This window comes from Drosophila ficusphila, unplaced genomic scaffold (genome assembly GCF_018152265.1).
Source record: "Drosophila ficusphila isolate 14025-0441.05 unplaced genomic scaffold, ASM1815226v1 contig_286, whole genome shotgun sequence".
Classification (NCBI taxonomy): domain Eukaryota; kingdom Metazoa; phylum Arthropoda; class Insecta; order Diptera; family Drosophilidae; genus Drosophila; species Drosophila ficusphila.
The window spans coordinates 5,819,669-5,840,742 of record NW_025064189.1 but is presented as its reverse complement, the minus strand read 5'-3'; the positions used below and the strand labels follow the sequence as shown (position 1 = coordinate 5,840,742).

Sequence of the window (21,074 nt, the reverse complement as noted above, 5' to 3'; positions counted from 1 at the left end):
GCGTGAAAAAATTCGCTCGGTCAACCGAGAGCCGTGGTCATGTTCAAGAGCCGAAATGCCGCGCAGCGTGCTATGTCCCTCTCCAATTGTTTATTGTTTGGTCAACAGCGCCAATTGGCGTTTGACATTGTTGTAAGCGTAAGAAAATCATAATAATTTCGTTTGTTGGTGAAATTTTATACATGTGTGGCGCGTTTTTTTCAGGCTTTTGTGCGTCTTTCATTCCACACACATTTATTATTGCATTTTTGTGTTCTCCTGATTCGCAAATGCAGGCCCTATAGCTGTCCCGCTCGCACAGCAAAACATCTGTTTTACGCGGTTGTTTTGATCGGCAAACAAAAGCGTAAATCTTAGAAAAAATGATAGATTTTTAGCTAATTTTAAGTTTTTAGCAATTAAGTATTGTATTTAATCCGTAAAGTGTTAAGTGTCAATTAGAAACCAAGAAAATCTAGGTGTTTTAATTTTTTCTCTTGGTGTGACCGTATATACGGTGTGACCATTTGTTGTGAAACGGTATCTCCAGATAAATAGTGTGCCCGTGTTGGGGCTCATCGCAAATCCGCAGACGGCCTTGTCTGCCACCATTTACATTCATTGTTGCTTGGACGTGGCAGCCATGACGTGATTTCTGAGTTTTTGTTAAACAGATTACACTATTAATTGTAGCGAAAACTGTTAATTAAGGGGAATACGTGCATTACTCGTCACCGCCTATCGATTGCCAGTGTTAATCCAGAAATCCAGTGCGTAATATATCCAACCTACAACATAAAAGAAAGAAAAAAGAAAAGTGTGTGCAAAAAATAAAAACCTGAAATTACCACAATATATACGTATATTGTGTAAGAAAGCAAAGCGAAAAGAAAACGAAGCAATAATGTGCATATGCAGAGAAACGAAACAAAGATGCGTGGAATATTGTGGAAAATCTTGTCGCACTTCCACTGACGCACATACAAATGTGATTTTTTTTTTCACTCCCCCCTTCGCCGACGGGCTCTCTTGATTGATTTCTCCACTCTCTCGCGTCTCTGTATGTCTGCGTGTTATGCACGCGCGCTCCAGCAAAACGTCGCCGTCGCCCCGTCTCAGTCGCTCCAACCGAAAAAACCCCAAAATCCCCGACGCGTTTTAATTAAATTTAGTAAAAGAAAAAAAAATAGTAACCAGAATACAATCATACAAAGTGCCTGCAAAACAACCAAAGAATAATCGAAAAATAGCATTTTTAACGAGTTAACCAAAATATGCCAACACACAAGTAAGAAGAAGAAGAGAAGAGTAGAGTGTGGAAAGAGAGGGTGACAGTGGAAGGGTGCCTGTCTACGGCAAGGAAATTGCTGGAATGTAGTAGTTTGTACGAAAACCGATAAACAATATGCCGCCACCGTGTAACAAAAAAGAAGAAAACGGCATTATCCACCCCAATTTCGCATACAATTTATGTTAATTTGTTCGCAGCTGTTCCTCTTCTGTCTACGCTCTTCTGTCCCTGCCCCCATTTTCGCCTCTCTTTTTTTCCGTTTGACGCTGTTGCACTGTGGGCGTGTATGTATATATATGAATACGATGTGTGTGCGTGTGGAAGTTATCCTAGAGAATAAGCGTGGGAGCAACTTTCAGTGTCTAATTTTAGCACTTGTCTCCCCCTCTTATCATTCTAATTGGATTTATGGCTCGTCGCCGTTATCCTTCGATATATCGATAGGATGCTGATATGCTCTTTTCTTGTGACGTCAGCATAAGTTTGTTCTTACCCATTTCTCTTTGTTTCACCATTTGCCGGTTCTGCGATCACTTTTCTATGAGTTACACATGTGTTGAGCATTTGATGAAAGTGTTTATTTTAACACCCCACACCAATTTACGGTTATTCTACTACAAATAAACAATCGCGATTAATGCGACATTGCATAAATTGCATGAGCCCCAAAAGAGGGTGTTAAGGGGGGGCTGTATATGAGTGCCACTATTTATGCAGTAATGCAACAATTAAAGGGTGTGAGAGGGAAAAGGCATTCGCAATGACGTATGTATTTTGCCTACGTGTGTACACACAAAGAAAATTCGGTGTGATATTGATTATGAAGTTAATGACTTCAATAACTTAAACTAAATAATGCCAAATTTGTATTTGTCAATATATAAAATTGGTTTTTGATTATAAAACCTTTGAAAAGATCTAGTTCTTGGAAATGAAATTTCTTTAAGTTTTCCTTGTTTAACTTATTTTAAAAGCTTCTGTTGCTAACTGCATAAATCTGCCTTAAAACAGTCCATATCTAAAACAACAACAACGTGGCGCCATTACAAAAAATCAAAAATTCAATACAAGAAGTGAAAGTATATTGTGTGTGTGTGAGCTGCATTTGGCGTTGTATTTGTGGCGATCTTACCTTGCTTTGGCGAACTACAACATGCCATCCCACTCGCACGCACTGCATTTAATCAAGCCAACAACAAGTGGTGCTTTTTTATATCCGCCATGTATATATCTATATGTATATATATTTATAGTGTGTGTGCTGGCATTTCGAAAAGTTTACACTTGCGCTTAAAATCCTCAAAACTATGAAACACAAATAGGAAAAGTAAATATTATCTTAGCTTTCAATACGTTCCGTTTTGTTCAAAAATCGTTCTCTCAAATAGAACAAACACTAGGTCGATTGTGGTTTTTGTTGTTCTTTTCGATTTTGACATTTGACGCGTATCTCTCGCTCTGTCTTTGTCTATCTATATCTCTCTTGCTCTTTGATGGAAGCGTGTGTGTCGCTCTTCCACAGTTTTTTTTGTTGCTTTCAGTTGGAGTACACTAACACACGAAATCGGCAGCATTTGACATTGATTACCGTAATACCTTTTGGCATCGTGTGGTTGTCGTCCGTGTGGTTTTTAATATTTGTGCAACTGCTGGTTGTCTTGTTATTTTACCTATTTACAGTAATTGTCTTGTTGTCGCTCGGAGAGAAGGCCGCGATTCAGTTGTTGTGCTGCCACTGCTATTTGTTTCAGATTATTCGTTCACATGCAAACACACAGTGACAAAACTCGAGCAGCAATTGACATTTTTTCTTTTTTGGAAGTCACCGCCACCGCAAACAAATACACTCATGCACCAGATTGTGTACGAGTTAATTTATTTATAATCATTCAGTGTACTTGTATGGGAATGTGAAAATTAATCGAAGCTTATCAATTGTTGAAATGATCAGTTTTATCGATGTTTTCGTTTTGTATGTGGGAGTGTTAGGGTTGTCATGCCTTCAGAAAAAAATCGATCGTTTATTATTTTTCCTGACACAAACTTGAAAGCATTGAAATGCAAATGGTATTTTATCAAGCATAATAGTTTTATTTGGAGTTTTACAATTTGATTAAAATAGTTGTAGGCCTACACAATTAATTAATTTATTAGTCACATCATCCTCTTTTAAATGCATAGCATCAGATATCATTGTAAGTTTGTACTTTTTAAAAATATCTTTGATAATCCAACTTTTTGGTAGGCCCGTCTGCATTTCAATGGTTTTCAGCACGGGAGGTGAAAGTGAAGGTCATTAATATTTGCATATGGAAATGTTTACGCAGCGAAAATGCCGAAACATAAATGGTCATATGGCAAATGCCGTTTCATTTCGTATTTGTCTCGTTTCTCGCTTTGCCATCCGTCGGTCGCCATTGTGGTTTCCGTTTCTGTTTCTCTTTTGCTCTCTCGTTTCTCTTTGGGTTTGACACAAAAAAAAACCGAGTTGTTTTTTGTTTTTAATAGCCTTAACTTAATTGGTTCAATAGTTTTGTAATTGTTATCGGGTTCCGCTTGCGGCCTACAGCAGAGCCAAGTTTGTGCTTCGATTGTCACCGAAAATAGGTTTACGGTAACAATTATGTTTTCTGGGTGTGTAAACAAACAACAGCACGCGAATCTATTTGTGTCATTTCCATGCCAAAACATGCGTATTTGTGTCAGCGGATTTGTATTGTTCCTTTATAGTTTTCTTAGCGAATGTTATCGAAATCATGGCTTGGGTCGGTTCTTTTTGCGCTTCACTGTTGTCTAATTAGCCAATTAGTAACTCGCTAAGCCAAAGCGACAGCTTATAAGCTGAGCATTGCCAACAAGGTGAATAATTGTTGCCAACGCCATTGCCATCGCCCACTGTTTGGTAATTTGTGTGTATGTGTCTTAACAGCAAAGGTTACATTTTTAGAATACAACTTACAGACTTTTATTATCAGCAAAATTTGAAGAAAATTTAATTTTAAATATTACTTATGTTATGAATGGGGTGACTCACGGGTTTAACATTAAAAATGTTTCTTATCGAAAATATATTTGCAATGACCTGAACTATGACTAATTAAAGGAAACCACTAAATACAGTGAATCAAACTTTGTCGTCTTTACTCAATATTTAGTTTAAAATTTAAAAAAAAAAAAAAAAAATTAAAAATTTACAATAAATTCATTTTTATGTCATATGTATATAAAGCTTTGAATATAACGCATTTCCTAATTTTTTGTGACTTTAAGCCTGGCTTATAAAATGTTTTCTTTTAACAGTAGAATATTGGAAATACTTTCCTAACCGCACCTGTATAGGCATTTGTGATTATTGTAATCTGTCGTTAACTTTGGCATAGTTTCGTTCATACAGCTAAGAAACCAGAAAATGAAACCCGAAAAACCGACATTAAAATTACCAACCAACCCAAGAGACAAAAACAAAAGTAGTTGACAGCAAGCCCTCGTTTTCGTTGTTATAGTTGTTGCCACCCGACTTGTTACATATTGCTTCAACAGTGGTAGTTGTTGTTGTTGGTTGTTTCACTTGTTTTTGTTGTTGTTGCTCTCGCTTTTGCGGCAGTAGCTATAAGTATGTAGTTGTTGCTTGCGGTCGGTTTAGTCATACTCACGCTCGCCTATAATGTTTATATAATTTTTCGTATCTTTTATTTTTCACATGCATACCGCACAAGTTTTTTTATGGCTCGTTTGTGGGTTGGGTTTTGGGTTTTGTGCACTCAACTCTACAAAAGCGCAGCTCGAGTGCTGACTTTGTTGTTTTATTTTTCCAACTCGCTCTTTCGTTTCGATGGCTCACAAATAGTACTTGATAAGAAAACCAACCGCAACATAAATCGAGGACTGAGCGATGGACTTCACAAAAAAAATTAATGGAAAATATCGAATATCAATTAATTGTTTATACAAAAGTTCAAATGCGGGTGCATTTATAACTCTTCTTTTAAACAAATCATAGTAAATAAATATGTTTATTTATATATAATTTTTTAAAATATGTAACATAATTTATAAAAAAAATTATTTAGTTCTAAAAAAAATTTCATATTTCTTTTTGGAATCCAACCAGGGTTAAATGGCTTTATGTGAAGCTCCGGTTTCTACAAGCCTCTTGTCCCCTAAGCCTACTTCTATTCTATTTATATTCAATGCCAGTTCTAGGCTTATTTTCTTGGGAACCTACTGCTCTGATTCGGCTTAATATTCGGCTTGGCAAAATGGCAACAGAGACCGGAAACTCCGACGTATAGACAAGGCAAGGTGATGGCCAAAGCCGACGCTTCCAAAGCAACTTTTTGTGCTTTGCGTGTGTGTATGACACACAATAGGCTATCGTAGAAATAGAAGTGGAGTATTCTGCGGAAGTTCAATTAGCAACCCACTAATTGGGTGGAAAGAGAGAAAGGAAGCGAAAGCAAGCTGCCACAAGTGCTAATTTGTACAGATTTTTGAAGCTATAATTTAGCTGCATTTGCATTTAACCAGTTGTTAACTGGAATTATTTTTCGTAAATCTTATTACACCCAACAGAAGATCGTGTGAAGTGCGTGTGTGTACTTAAAACTGATCTCGACATTAAAAATGATCATACATTGCCATCCGAAGTTAAATTGGTCGAAACTCTAATACAACCAATAAAGCAGCAGTAAAAATGGTTTAATGAAATATTAAAAAGTTGATTGTACGCTCAATTTGACTGACCTTCAGTAATTTTTAAAGATATAGCCTCAGATACATTTAAAATTGTGTCCGTCCGTTGTCCGTTGTCCGTGTGCCGTGTATGTTTGTTTGTACGCATATAAAGTATAGTATATACAAAATGTATATTCATTTTTTATAATGAAAGACAGCGCGGCTGCAACAACAGCAAATACAAATACAAATACAACAAATACAACAGATTCATAACAAGCCAGAGAGGGAAATACCAGTCAGCAATCGCGACTCGCTCCGTTGGTGGTTGTTATTGTTGTTGTTATTTGGTTTCTTTCAAGTCCGTTTGTAGTCCAGTTCCAAATTGCCAACACTGTTGCTTACTGCTGTTGTTTCTTTATTTTTTCCATTAATACCCTGAAATTGGAGGTACTATGGGGTTTGCCTACTAAGTAAGATATTTTTTCTCTTGGCAGAATCACTTCATTTGCAAATGCATTTTTGATATTGATTTAAAATAAGTACAATGACGCAGGATCAATATCAAGAATGACACAAAGTATATTCCTTGTAACTTGCGCAAAGATAAATAAATATCTCATGAGTTATTTTGAAACTTTATACTAAAGCAATCAATATTGTGAATATAATCAAACTGAGAGCTTTTGTAATGTATATAAACAATTTTGTTTGATTTGTAATCGTTAAAATTGACTTTAATGTATGAAAAAGTATACGCTACACTAAGTGTATAACCACCTTCGGCTTTTGTGTCCCTCCTTTCATGTTTTTTTTTTTTTTTTTTGATTTGGTGTTGTTGTCGGTCTCGTCTTGCCGCTGCTCCAATAAGAAGAAGAAATCCGAACTGAATCTGGGAAGACAAGTTTTCGAAGCAAACATTTTGAGCCGCTCACTCTCGTCGTGGCTCGGATTGTATCGAATCCGAATCGGAATCCGAATCCGAATCCGAGTCCGAAATCTGTGGTCTGGTTGTTTCTTTCTCGACTGGCGAAGGCTTCTAGTCGAAACCCCATCACTTCGCCGCCACTTACCACTTCAGTTGGCCATGTTTCGTATCGGGTTTTCCACTCTTTCGGGCCTTTTGGGTGTTGTTTGTTGCTGCCTTTTTGCTTTCCGTTGATTAGCATGCATATGTATTTGTGCTGAAGATATCGCACTGCCTGCCGACTGACTTGCCGTTACGAAACCCCCCCACATATAAAAAGTTTTTATTCGAAATTTATTTAAGTTTTGCCTTTGCGCCACTGCCAAAGTGCTTTATTTATTTATTTATTTTCGTCGTTTTTTGAAAATAAAAGAGGCTTAATTATTATTTAAATGAAGTAGAGCTTTACGAAGACCAGTTAGCAACAGAAATGTTTTGGTGGATTTTTCCTTCGCATAGCTTAAAATATTTGTTTAATCGTTTATAGTACTGGTAATACATACAAGTAAAGCACACAAGAAATCATGAATTTATAAGATATTTTGGTGACATTTTTTTAAGTTAATCTGACAAGGGGTTTGCTAAATTTTTAATCGCCCTGTGTTAGAATTCTAATATTAAAAGCAAACCTGTTAGTGCCACAGGCTACTTAAATAAAAATCCCAGACTACGTGTGCCGGTAGTTTTGTTTTTTAAATCCGCCTCTTCGTGTGTTTTTCTGATTAAATTTAAATTGCTTTTTATTGTCGGGGTTCATTTGTATTTGTTTTCGTTTGTTGATTGGACCCCAAAAAACCAGATTCTACTGCTGGAGAGTGGCTCATTAATACAGGCTTCGTAGAAAACACATTTCAAAGTGGTTTCTCGTTTCGTTCGAATCCGATTTTCTAGACTTCAAACAGCTGCTAAAAGCTTTCTTTATCCATTGATTTTGTGGGGTACTTTTGTTGGTTGTTGTTTTTTTTTTTTCCTTCCCGCGCGGAGATAACACCGTCACGTAAATAAGCTCACACACAAGTTTTCCTAATCTAATCTTGAATTGCTTATGTCGGCGTATGTCTAAATTTCGGTTTATGCCAATTCACGGTCAATGTTTTTCCGATTTGAACTCGTATACACATATAAATATCAGAGCTTTACGCATTTCCGTTTCACTTTTTAGCTACAAGCAGGCAAATCTGAATTATGCAATGATCGGTCATTGAACGAGCAGTTTCGATTCTTCAGTTGTTATCCCCTTCTTGTTGTTCTCATTCTGAATCGAGAATTTGAACGGGCTACAAGTTCATTGTACGCACTTTTTTATATGTGGCTTATTGTGCTTATATTTTGATATATCTTTTTGTGACTGCTGCCGATATATAGAGAGTTCAGTGCCTTCAGATAAGCTTAGGATGAATTGTGCATCATAGGTTTGGTTATTTCTCGAAATAAAAATAATTACACACATTTAACGTTTTGTAGCATTTCCCACAGGCGAAATAAAGGCTTTTCTTGGGAACCTTTTACTCAGCACGCTAAATGTTTACCTCGGAATGTTAATACACGACATTTTATAAGCTAGTAATTGTTACAGTAAACTGAGTTAATTGCACAATTAGTTCGTTTAAAGTTCAATCTTTAAGTACGATAACCGATTTATCATTAAATAGTACTCCTGAATGGAGATGCATAGGTTTATATGAACATCTACTGGGTTTTTTGATTATTTCAATGACACACGATTAGGCATGTTCAAATCGATTATTTCGATAACCGGACTTAACAATCGGTTAAACACTGTGGGGACTTAACCCCGCCAAGCGGCATCTGAACTTCGAGTGCGGTGCGACGGCATTTAGCACCTTTTTATTTTTACTTTTTTATCGTGAAATATTTCCCACTTGATGTGTGACTCACACAGTCGAACAAACAAATACTGCTGTTGAGAGAGCATATTTGTTGTTTTTCTTGTTGTTGTGGGTGCTTCTCTGGCGTTTTGTTGTCGTTTCTGGACTATAAATAGCACACTGCCGAAGATAAAATTTAAAATATTGCCATTTTTATTATATAAAATAGATGTGGGCATGATGGGATTCGGTTCTCTCGCCGCTCTCTGAAGTACTGAAAATGCACCCATATGGGGGAAAAACAATACGAAATATGTTTGCTTGTTCAATGTCCAAGGCATTTGTCGTCGGTTTGCCGGAATCGCTGCCCCACAATGAGTCCCCCAACTGCTGGTTGATCGTCAAGATCCCGAGCCCCAGTCGGTTGGTTTGCCATCATTATCGGTTGCTCCGGCAATTGATTATTCACTCGGCACTCTCGCAAACCCCGTATGTATAATACTTGCCCGATTCCTTATACATACATAGATATACCATATAGTCGCTTTTGCTCCCAGACGGTTGCATTTCAAGCACACTTGTATTTCTTCGTTGTTTTTTTGATTCTAGTAGGTGCAAAGTCTGTTAATTAGTTGTGACTGCCATTAATTTCGATAGTACTCCGACTAATGAAAAAAAACTTGAGTTGCAGCAATATTAACAGATTGGCTTCGGTTGTTAAATTCAAGCTATTTTTCTTTAGTATAGTAATATACTATGACCTTTTCTCGTTTCCCAAGAATCTCAAGCAATTTTTATCACTTTTCCGAGAATTTTTAAGCTTTTCTTCTGAGAAATATGTTTTTTATGAGTGCGTACAAATAGTTTTACTGAAATATTTTGTTAAAAACAATCTTTAAAAATTGTAAATATGTATTTAATAAACAACCTAAATTTTAATAAATGCATTTGACTCTAGGTGATAAGTTTAAACTATCAACTAAATTTATGAGTCTAAAAATGGTCTAAGCTTCGATAAGATAAAATGGCAATTCTTTCTAATATAAAACTTAAACGTAAACGTGATACTAGTAACTTCTGGAAAGTACTCCATTCCGCAAGTACAAATTTTCCTACAGTCGCTGTATTTCTGTATGTGACCATACTTTTCTTCACTTCCCTGATAAGAACCTTATTTCATTTTGTTTGATAACAAATGCTTGCATTTTCCTTTTTTATGGTCTAGCCCTAGTCGGTCGATCGATTGTTGTGGTATTTGTGAGCGATTGTAGGTGGCAACCCTGGTGTTTTGCAAAGATTTTCCAATAAACGTATAGCCCATAAATGAAGTCTGCACATATGTGCATGCATAGTATATACAAACGTAGCTGAGAGGCCCGTCCCCGTTGATTTTCTTGTTGCCCCATTTCCTCATTGGGCATTGTTATCACTCGTTTTTGTTGTAAAGAAGTGTAGCACAAAGAAAACTGCTCGTGCACAGCTGACAGCTGCATCGTTCTACGAAACACTCACAAGTACATGTACATACATTCATATACGTGTGTATGTAGAGCGGCGAGTGTGTGTCATCTATTTTTCACCCGTGAGATTATACATTTTTACATATGCGGTGTGGTGTAGAGTATGCACCACCTAGGGGAATTGGATTGTACGTTCGGCGGGTTTAGGGAACGGAACGTGTGTGTTCGCATTCGTGAGCGTGTGCGTTTGTCTTTTCTCTTGAGCATTCCATTGCACACGTTTTTCTTCCATCTTTTTCAAAAAGTTTCCATTTGTTACACCTCGCATCGAATGAGGGTATATTGTTTTGACAGACCGAAACACATTTTACCCTAAGAAGTGCCAAGTAATCCATTGGGATTATCTGTTGTCCAATAATGAGCTATTAGGCCTATAAGTAGTGATTAAAAAAAAACAAAAGTAATTTTAAATAAATTAAATCTTAAAATTCCTTCTAAAATCTTAATTTTTGTAATTTTTTAATCAGTAAAAATCTGTAAGTTTTTTAAATTTTATCTGTAGTATCTCGTTTGCAGTATTACTTTGGTATTTACATATACATTTCGTTGTCAAAATTTATCTCTAAGATTGGCACGTTGGATTGTAGACTTTGCTTTTGTATAAACTGGGACCACGTGTTCTTGAGATTGTTAACTGCAATCTTTAGAAACCTGTATTTACCATCATCTGGTATAGTAATCTGCAGGGTATTTTCGAAGCCTGAATAGTGCACTTCCTACTTGTTCATTGTTTGCCTTTTCCTTTGGTTTCTTAGCGGTTGATGGCTTCTGTTTCCTGCGGCCAGCTGTTGTCGAAGTCCTCGCATTTCCTTTTGCCTGTCCTTTGCCCCCTGACCCTGTGGCACCTCTTCTGCCCTGCTTCCTTTTCCCCTCTTCAGTTCCATCCCTCCTCGACCCCCTCCTGCCATCGTAGCTCTCTTTGTATGTTGGTTGTATATATCAGTGCATTGGCCTTTCGTCGTTTTTCCCTCAATGCTATTTGAACAAAAACGAAACTTGAAATTGTATTATGGTTGCTTGCTAGCTTCGCTGCGACTCTTTGTTGTTTTATATGCCCAGTTGAATATATTTCAGCTAATTTGTTTAAAGTTGACTGCGAATTTTTTTTTTGTTTCCGTGACGTACGAACGAATACAGGCCGTTCAGGGACAGTATTGTATTTACAGTTGAGGAAAAAATAATAGGTAGTTATACATATGTAATGTAAACAATATATAAATCAGTTATTATATTAACGATTTTATATTGTAGAGCTTAAAACATTCTAAGAGCAAACCCTTTACCATAGCCAAAAGGGCCTTGATAAGTGACTTTTCTGTAAACCTTATTTTTCTGCTTCTATTCCTCGCTTAAAATATAACAATACTTGGAATGAAATATTCCACTTTTCTGAAGTCTCAAGACGACATCGTTTCATCTCCCTATCTTCTCGCTCCCGTTTGCTAGGCCATTGGCTGTTAGCGGTTTTTTCCCTCCCTCCTACTGGCAGGTTTGCGCCCTTGACTGTTTTACCTTACTTTTAACCACTGACAGTTGGGGAAAAACGAAATAGAAATATAGTTTCATTGCGGAATACACAAGTAATTACTTTACGTACATATACGCACGTGGTACTGCGAGTGTATGTGTGTTCGGCTCAAATTCCTAGCGAAAAAACAAACAGAGATAAGCCAGGCAAAAACAAAAACAATATAGGCAGAAAAACAGGCACGATGAAAATGCGAACACTCAAAACAAACTCAGACATACTCACACACAAAAGTTAGAAGATCTGCGCTACGGTAAATCTACCTGAAAGCGGAAAATTTTCGTATGCAAAAATGTCAAAAGTGAACAAAAAATACCACAAACAACAACGGGCAAAAATATGACGGAGGAATGGTCGCGTGCTCTGCACTCCCGCTCTCTTTGCTAAGAGAACTTGATGAAGAAGAGAGGGAGAGCGAGAGAGCAACGAGTAACGTAAACACAAAACAGCTGAGTGCGAAAAACGTATGATCGCGAACCGCGTAACGCAAAACAAACAACAAAAGAGAAAAAGTAACGGTTTCGCGGTGGATGGGGAGAGTGGAACAAATAACAATCTGAAGTGCAAATCAAATAAAATACTAAAGTGTTTTTCCCTATTCTTCAACAAAATGTAGAGTGAAAATAAGTCAAAGCAGCAACCAGGCTACGGAGCAGAAATCAGCAATACACACACCTGCACAGAAAAGCAACAATCAATCCACAAGTATGCTTAATAAAGCCCGAAACGTGATTTTATACTAAAATTGGTCACAATTTTCCAGCAACAAGAAGTCAACGTCCAATTAAAAGCTCACTTTTCCGTATTGCTTTCTATGTCGATTGACCGATATCACCGAACCATCTAATCGATTACTCGCCTTTACCAACACTGCTGGGCAAAGAAAAGCAGAGCGAGTGAGGGCAAAACAGCTGATTGCGACTGGCACACGGTTGTTGTTGCAGTTGCGCTGTTTTTCTTTCTTTTTTTTGTTTTGTGGAACTTTTTCGCTGCAGCGAGAAAGAGAGCCGAAAGAGAGAGGGAGAGAGCGGAGCACAAACTACTACGTGTGACGTGGTGTGGGGGCATACAGGTGGCAAAACAGCTGTTCCAACAGCAAAAAAGCAATCTGTTTTTTAGTAGAATACATAATCAATTGTAAGTACGCCCGCTTGCATGTTTGCTACTTAATCCGCAACTAAAGCTGAACTATTTTTTCTATAGTGACGCCTGCAGTTTTTCAGCAAAAAACACAAACAAATCACACTACCAAAAGTAAGCATACTATTTTTTTTTTTTGTAATATTTGCTAAGACGTGCCCAGATCACAAAAACACACAACAGACCTAAGAGACAAACCTAAAGAGATTGACGAGTGCCAAGTGCGCACATTATTTTATTGCAAACTTGTTTTTATTTCTGCTTTGCTGCTTCACTGGCAAAAACAAAAACAACAATAACAATAACAAAAAGACGGCAAGTGATACAAGGCACGTACATACTGAAGAAGCGAGAGAGCCAAAGAGACTGGCTAAGAGGTAAAAGATCACACACTCGCTACTTCCGCTCTCTCACTTGTAATAAACGAGTGCAAAGAGAGCAGCCGCAGCAGCAGCGAAAACAACAACAACTAGAGACGGGCAACCACTTGAAAGCAACTCGTTTCGATTTCATTTAGCAGATACCTTTTGTACGTTGATTAAGATACCTTGGCACACACAGACGCATTGCCAAAGAAGAGAAGGCAACTAAAACTGCATTAAAAAACACACGTAAAATAACAAGAACGCAAACAACAAAAACACAAGAACAGTTCCAAATGAAAGTACAAAAATTCCACTTAACCAAAAATGTCTTGAGTAAAAGTGCTTGAACGCGTAAGGCGTACATATATTATAGAGTGTACGTGTGTGTGCAACCAATACAATCGCAGCACAAAAAGTGGTTAAAAGGCATTAAAGTTAAACAATATTTCAAGTGCTGAAATTGAAATTTTGTGTGAATGTGCAAAGAAACCTTTTAAAGTGTGTGTGTCTCTGCACACACTGCGATAGATCAAATCGTACTTATGTATCTATGTGCAACTAAAAAATATAATAAGCAGAGCCAGTGCCAGTAAAATATATAAAAATCAGCGTACAAACACAGATGATTTTTAGCGAAAAAGCGAAAAGGAAAAAAAGATCAAGCAGCAGCAACAACAACAAGTCGCGGAGAAGCCAATCAAACCAGCAGTTGTCTCGCTTCAACGCGCTCGCTGTGATCGTTAGAGCGAGCGAGAGAGCACGAGCGCAGTCACGGACGTGTGCGAGCGGTGCAGAGCATTGATTTGCTGTCTTTGATTTTGCTTATGACCTGAGGTGCTCTCTTACATACATACAAACAAGCGAGTGCGAGCGAGTGAGAGCATGCGACACACGCACGCAAGCACGCATACATATATATTGACACCTGGCGCAGGAGTCGCTGCTTGCGGCACTTTCAACTAATAACAGCAACAAAAACATCGGGCAGAAGAGAGCAATAGCCAAAGCCTCCACCCCCTCTTTACCCAACCTCCCAGTCATCTCCCTCGATGAGAAACAACAAAAACAGGGACAAGAGAGCAAACATACATGGCTACCTTAACCCAATTAAAATACCATATTATTTAACAAAAGAAATTGTGTTATTTGCAAGCAGCACACATACCAGAGAGCAATCGAGCGAGAGAGAGAGAGAGAGTATATGACTTTTTGAAAGTGTAAAATTAACAAAATAACGTTGCCTTTGCCATACGGAAGTGAAATTCTTACAGCCAACACAAAGAGAGTCTGCATTTGTTAAACAAAAAGATTTTTGTGTAAGCTCAGCCTTTAAAAATAAATGATAATAAGAGAGCCTTTTTAGTCAAGTTTTAGTGTGTCTGTGAGCATAAGAGAGCGTTGTGCATGTGTGTCACGTCTTAGCAACAACGTAAATTTCAGTTACGATTACAACATACTAAAATCGAGCAATATTTGCACAGAATTAACAACAACAACAACTACAAAAACAACAACTACAAAAACAACAACAAAAAGATCAGGAGAGAGGGACTTTAAAGTGGCAGCTTCCAGGACAAACCTTCACAACGAGTGCTTCCCGTCCGAAACCGAAGAGATCACCTTCCAGACGCCAACACAAACACATACACACCCCCTTCCTTCCTCCCACAAAATATTTCCAAGCTGGCCGAAACAACAACAGCAACATCAAAAGAAACCTTCCAACAAATAACGGGATCCAATTGATTAAACGATCGAGGGGGCTAATAGTAATTGCAATCCTTATTGGCGGCTAGCTGCGCGCACGTTATGACCAATTCGATTGCGTCAACGAAATGCCTGCCCAATGCACTATCGACCGGCAATTATGGAATGTCCCAGAGCGACCGTTACACCGATGATAGCAAGGAGTACATCATCGTTAAGCTCACCGATTCAGCGTTCCGTGCGATCGAGGAATATCAGCGCGATGACAACGCCAAGCGATTGCCGCCGGGCCAACGGGCCAAAATCCAATTTGTTGGCAACACGGGCGTCATCCAGTTCCCGCGACCAGCGACGGATGCTAATGGCATCCCTAATGCTAATGGCAATGGCAGCGACCCATCCGGAGGAGCCGGAGGTGGTGGTCGAAAATTTGGATTCACCATCAACAATATGGAGGGAACGTTGGAGTGCGTTCAACAGCAGCAAAGGAACCTCGGAGTCCTCGGAGCGGTCACAGTGCGAATGCGGATCCATGCCAACGACGATGTCTACGATACGACACGCACAAAAATGGCCATTGCCGAGGAGACGGAGAAGAGCAAGTGCATCAGGGAGATTAAGCCGAATCAGTCGGATATCGGGCGTAAGGTGAAGAAGCCGCCATCGTCTATTCAATCGTCCATGTCCTCCGCCTCCAATGCCTCGGCAGCAGCAGCAGCCTTCTCCTCCTCCAACTCCAACTCCTCTTCCTCCGGTTTGACGACGACGACGGCATTTCATCATCACAGCAACAGCAACAACAGTGGGAACAACAACAACAACAGCAGCAACAGTAGCAGCAGCAATAGTTTTAATAGCAACAACCATAGTCGTAAGTTAGGTACATCGCCATTTAATGGCCTAGGCATAGGATCCAGCAGCATGAGCAGCTCAGCCGGCGGCTTCGCCTCCCGTTCGCCGAATCCCAGCACGCTGGGCGCCAGCGGCACAGTCAATGGCTCTGGTGGTCACGGCGGTCGCTACGGTGCCGCCTCATCGCTAGCCTCCACGTTTGCCAACGGCATCTCGCAGGGCTACAAAAACCTGAGCGGCAGCTCGCCAAAGGAGAACCTAGCCACCATGATGCCGCACGGATCATCGTCGTCGTCGTCGTCGGGCGGAGCCATCAACTCCTCACGCAACAACAAGATGCCAAGCGGAGGCCTGACCGCCTCCAACTCCAACTCTAACTCCTCATCCTCAGCGTCCTCCAGGAGTGCCAATAACAAGTCGTCCGGCGGCAACAAGATGTCCGATGTGTCCAGGCGCAATATACGCGAACGTCTCATCCATTTGCTGGCCCTCAAGGCGTTCAAGAAGCCCGAGCTCTTCACGCGGCTCAAGAACGAGGGCATCCGGGATCGGGAGAGCAAACAGATCACCAATATACTCCTGGACATTAGCACCATGTCGCACAACGTGTACAATCTGCGCCGTCAGATGTGGAACGATGTCGATGAGAACTGGCCCTTCTTCAGCGAACAGGAAGTGCAGCAGCTGAAGCGTCGCAAGCCCCAGAATCTGACGCCGCCGATGAGCTCCGATGCGGGCAGCTCCACCTCCGGCCAGAGTCCCACGTCCACGCACACGGGCAGTCCGCCGCCGCCGTCGAGCAATGGCGGTGGTGGTCCCGGTGGCGTAGGCGGCGGTGGAGCTGGAGGCGGCAGCCTGAAGCGGACCAGTCTGGAGTACGACGAGACCATGTTCAGTACGGTTCAGCCGAAGAAGCAGCGCATCAGTCACTACAAGAAGGACACCCCGCCCTCGGGCACCTCGTACTCCTCCGCCGCGGTATCGATGGCACTGGGGGGCACCTCCTCCTCCGCCTCGAGTCGGAATCGTTATACGCCGCCGCAACGGCAGCCGGGACCGCTGGACGATCACAGTACCAGTGATCTCAGCTACAATGTGCTGGACAACATGGAGGAGTTTATGAGCTCGACGGCAGCGGCCACTCAGCAATCGATTGTGGAGCAGCAGCAGCAGCATCATCCGAGGAGCAGTAGCAGCAGCAGCAGACGGGGAAGCTCCTCGCTGGGAGGCGGAGCCAGCGGGAATGGAGGCAACAAGGATAAGCGCAACTCCACCGGCAGCAATTCGAGCAGCTCCAGTGGCTACGAAACGCAACAGGATCGCCAGCGGACGATGTCCTCGAATCGTAGCAGCAGTAGCAATAGCAACAGCAAATCCTCAGCCGCCTCCTCCTCCGCCTCCGCCTCTTCCTCGACAACTCCGCCGAAATTGGCAGCGAGTTTTGTGCCTGCCGCCTCCTCTTCCGGTTCGTCGGGCAAGCAGCGAATGCCGCCGCAGCAGCAGAGCGATTACAGCACGTACAACAGCAACAGCAGCAACAACACGCAACATGCGGCCTCCAACAGCAAGAAGAGGACGAGTAGCAGCAGTGGTGGTCCCAGTGGAGCGAATGGCCAGCGGCAGAGGAGCTCCTCCAGTGCCTCGAACTCTGGCTATCAGCAGGTGCCGCCGCCTTCGTCCAACTCCTCGAGATCGTCCCTCCAGCAGCAGCAGCAGCAACCGCAGAAGCAGCAACAAAAGCAGCAAAAGCAGATGCAGCAACAGCAGCAGCAGCAACAACAGCAGCAACAGCAACAGCAGCAGCAACAACAGCAGCAGCAGCAACAACAGCAGCACAATCACTACCATCAGCAGGCAAAGCATCCATCGCCGACGCAACAACTGGCGGCTGCTGCGCATGCGTACGCCCATGCCACCGCGGACGCGGACGCGAATGCCACGCCCCGCTACGACTTCAGCCAGTATGTGCCCATCCAGACGCTGGAGGTGCGGCGGCGCTACAAGACTGAATTCGAGAGCGACTACGACGAGTACCGCAAGCTGTTGACGCGCGTCGAGGATGTGCGCAATCGCTTCCAGGATCTGGCCGAGCGCCTGGACAGCGCCCGGCGGTGTGACAATGGATACGGCGACTACGATCACATCAAGCGGCAGATTGTGTGCGAGTACGAGCGGATCAACAACGATCGCACCATTGGAGAGGATAAGCAGCGCTTCGATTACCTCCACGCCAAGTTGGCGCACATCAAGCAGTTGGTGATGGACTACGACAAGACTTTGATGAGTGCCCCTACGCCGGCAGCGGCGACTGTTGCTCCTCCACCATCGGAAGTGGTGGCAGTGCCAGTTGCGGATCCATCTGTAACGGAGGCGGCGGTGGCGGCCAGATTAGCCGAGCAGCAGAGGAGGCAACACCATGCGGCCGAGACGATAGAACAGAAGCAGCAGAAGCAACGCCACCATCTCCAGCAGAACCAGCATCATCCGAGTCAGCAGCATCATCCGCAACAGCAACAACAACTGTTACAGCAGCAGCAGCAACATCTGCAGCAGCAACAACAGCAGCAGCAACAGCAACAGAATGTTAGCGATTCGGATGAGAGTTCCGATAGCTCGGATTCAAACGATGATGACGACGAGGACTGCGAAGATTCCAACTCCAACTCCAATACCGATGACGATGAGGCACGCTACTGATCCTGCTGATCCTGCTGGGACTTCGAACTTCGATGACCGAACCGCTGATTATCCCCCATGTGTAAAAAGGCAAAACAAGCAAGAAACTATTATAAATACTGCAACAACAAACTATTATAGTAAAAAAAACGCAAAAAAAATACAAATACTACAAGCAAAACCGACAAAAAACACCAACAAAAACGTTCTATAAGAAATTGTACTACAAGCAAACAAAAAACCTTCAAAAAAATGTTGAAATTATGTTAACAAAAACTAAACAAAAAATACAAAACTTTCGCGTAAAATAATTTTTATTACATTTAAAACAAAAAAAAAGGAATGGTAGGCGGCGGGGCCAATTCTGCTGCCATCGATTCTACACACAACACACACATATATATATATACACGTATATATATACATAGATATATACGTATATGAACTATATACATAACAACAACAACAAGCCAGAAGAAGACCGAGTTGAGGAGGAAACAAAATCAATATTTTTAAAAATCAACCAACAACGGCGAAAGCAAAAAAAATTATATACGAGTTGTAGACTTAATTTTTTGTTGAGCATATTGAGCAGCTTAAATAAGCGCAGGCATAAGTAACTAAATGAAAACGAAAACACATGTTTTTCCTTGCGTTTTGTGTGTAATAATTATTATTATTATTATATTATTATTATCAACTTTTAAATATAGCGTGTATGTTTTTCGTTTTTAATCTAGACTCTTCTTATTTTTATTCTTGATTTTTGTTTAACATTTGTTACAAACGGCAAACACTCACACCTCACACAGGAAAAATCCACACACACAAAAAAGGAAAATATTACACACACACACACACTATACACCACACTCACTCATCGACAAATTTATTGCATTTTTGGGCAAAGCTTTTGTTTATAGATTTGTGTATAGAAAGAGAGATTGAGAGAGAGAAAGAGAGAGAGAGAGAGATAAAAGCGAGCGAGTAGGCCAGCACAAAGTGTCCTCGCTGCCGCCGACTGCACGTGCCCAAAGGTCCTGGATATCCTGGGATATAGTGGGATTTGGTATGGGGATCGGGATAATCCGAATCGGGATCGGGAATTGGGTGCGAGTAGAGTTAATTGATATTGAGCCAATGTTTGCCTAGGCCTACGATGACCACAATTGAATGATTGAATACCGTAACCGACAAACAGACAGACACACACTGAGAGAAAAAGAGAGCACCACAGAAAGAAACTGATAAAAGTATTGCATATTGTTGGGGGAAGTTAATTAATTTGGGCTTAGTTTATTTCTTGTTTTCTCTGAACTTAAATCCTAAATTGTAAAAGTCAAGTTGGTATTTAAAAATAAATTGTTCGTTTATTTTTTTTACATTTGTAAAGTACTTTTTTTTTTACCGTTTTACAAAATACCTTTTTTTTATACCGTTTTAAAAATACTTTTTTTTGATACCGTTTTACGAAATAACTTTTTTTAACGGTTAATTTTTTTTTTGTGTTTTACATTGAATTCCTTTTTGATCTTCATACTAACCCCATTTAATATGCGATATGGAGTGTGTAAATTATAATTCCCCAGGTGGTGTTGCATGCGGGCGTGCCTCTAAACAATAGACTGAACTTTTAAACGGCTTGTGTAGAAAAAAATTCTTCTGTTTTATCGATAACTAGTTAATTTGTTATATATTTTTGTGTTTTAATTGTACACAGGGTTTTGTTTCGCGTGCGCAGCTTTTAATTTTTTTTTTTTTTTAGCCAACACCAGAAGTACCATTAATACCGAACCGTACCTTTCCAATTTGTAAACTTTATTGAAAAACTGAACAGATAGGGACATTTTTCAGTGTACTGACCGAAGACAGAGACTTTATTATTTATACATATGTTTTTCGCGGCTTTGGACTAGTTATTGCTCAAAACTATGAGAGGACTAATAGAAATGATATACTTAATGGTTGTATCACAGCTATGGCGGCCCCTTAAGTTGTTTGCTTTTAGTTTTTAGGACAACTCTAAGCATGTTACGAAAGCTTCCTTAAGTAAATTAATAATAATAGCAAACTAAACGAAACGGAACACAAGCAAAGGTGAGAGGAGAGATGATAACAAAGTCGCTTAAAAATTTATCAAATTATTTGCTGAAACTCTAGTGTCCAAAAAGATAGCAAAACGAAACGAAACAAAAGCAAACTTAACAAAACAAAAAGAGAAGAAGGGTTAAGAGAACTAACACGAAATTGAATAAAACCATGAAATTTTAGCTATTTCGTTGCAATATTTTTTATATACGATATTTAAGTAGTAGGGAAAGGAGTAAACAAACGAAAGGGAAAATCAAATGAAACATTGAGATCAAGTTGCAAAAAATCAAGCGTTTAAAATCGATTCGTAGCAATTACAACAAAACAAAATCATATATACAATTTATATACAACAAAAAACCACTAAATATATACACAATATATATATATATATATATACAACATTGACATTTGATAAGCAACAAAAGAAACTTACTAGTTTTATATAAATGCCA

The 21,074-nt window shown here is 40.3% G+C and overlaps 2 protein-coding genes across 3 annotated transcripts in view; both read left to right on the top strand.

The window, feature by feature from the left end:
* The window catches only part of LOC108100269 (chromodomain-helicase-DNA-binding protein Mi-2 homolog), a 28,403-nt gene that overhangs the window by 210 nt on the left and 7,119 nt on the right, over positions 1 to 21,074 (top strand). The window lies entirely within an intron of this gene.
* Positions 25 to 19,263, top strand: LOC108100270 (RNA polymerase II elongation factor Ell). 2 transcript variants are annotated; one of them, XM_017204054.2, is made up of 5 exons: positions 25 to 749; positions 12,405 to 12,493; positions 12,552 to 12,925; positions 12,992 to 13,042; positions 14,775 to 19,263. In XM_017204054.2, the coding sequence occupies exon 5, from the start codon at positions 15,103 to 15,105 to the stop codon at positions 18,547 to 18,549; it is 3,447 nt and encodes a 1,148-aa protein (XP_017059543.1). In that variant the 5' UTR covers positions 25 to 749; positions 12,405 to 12,493; positions 12,552 to 12,925; positions 12,992 to 13,042; positions 14,775 to 15,102; the 3' UTR covers positions 18,550 to 19,263. The 2 variants fall into 2 exon arrangements, with proteins under 2 accessions (XP_017059543.1, XP_043063629.1); XM_043207694.1 differs by having other exon boundaries at positions 25 to 1,267.

What these genes read in the sequence shown, in the direction of transcription:
- LOC108100270 (XM_017204054.2), top strand. Translation starts at nt 15,103, where the DNA reads ATGACCAATTCGATTGCGTCAACGAAATGCCTGCCCAATGCACTATCG.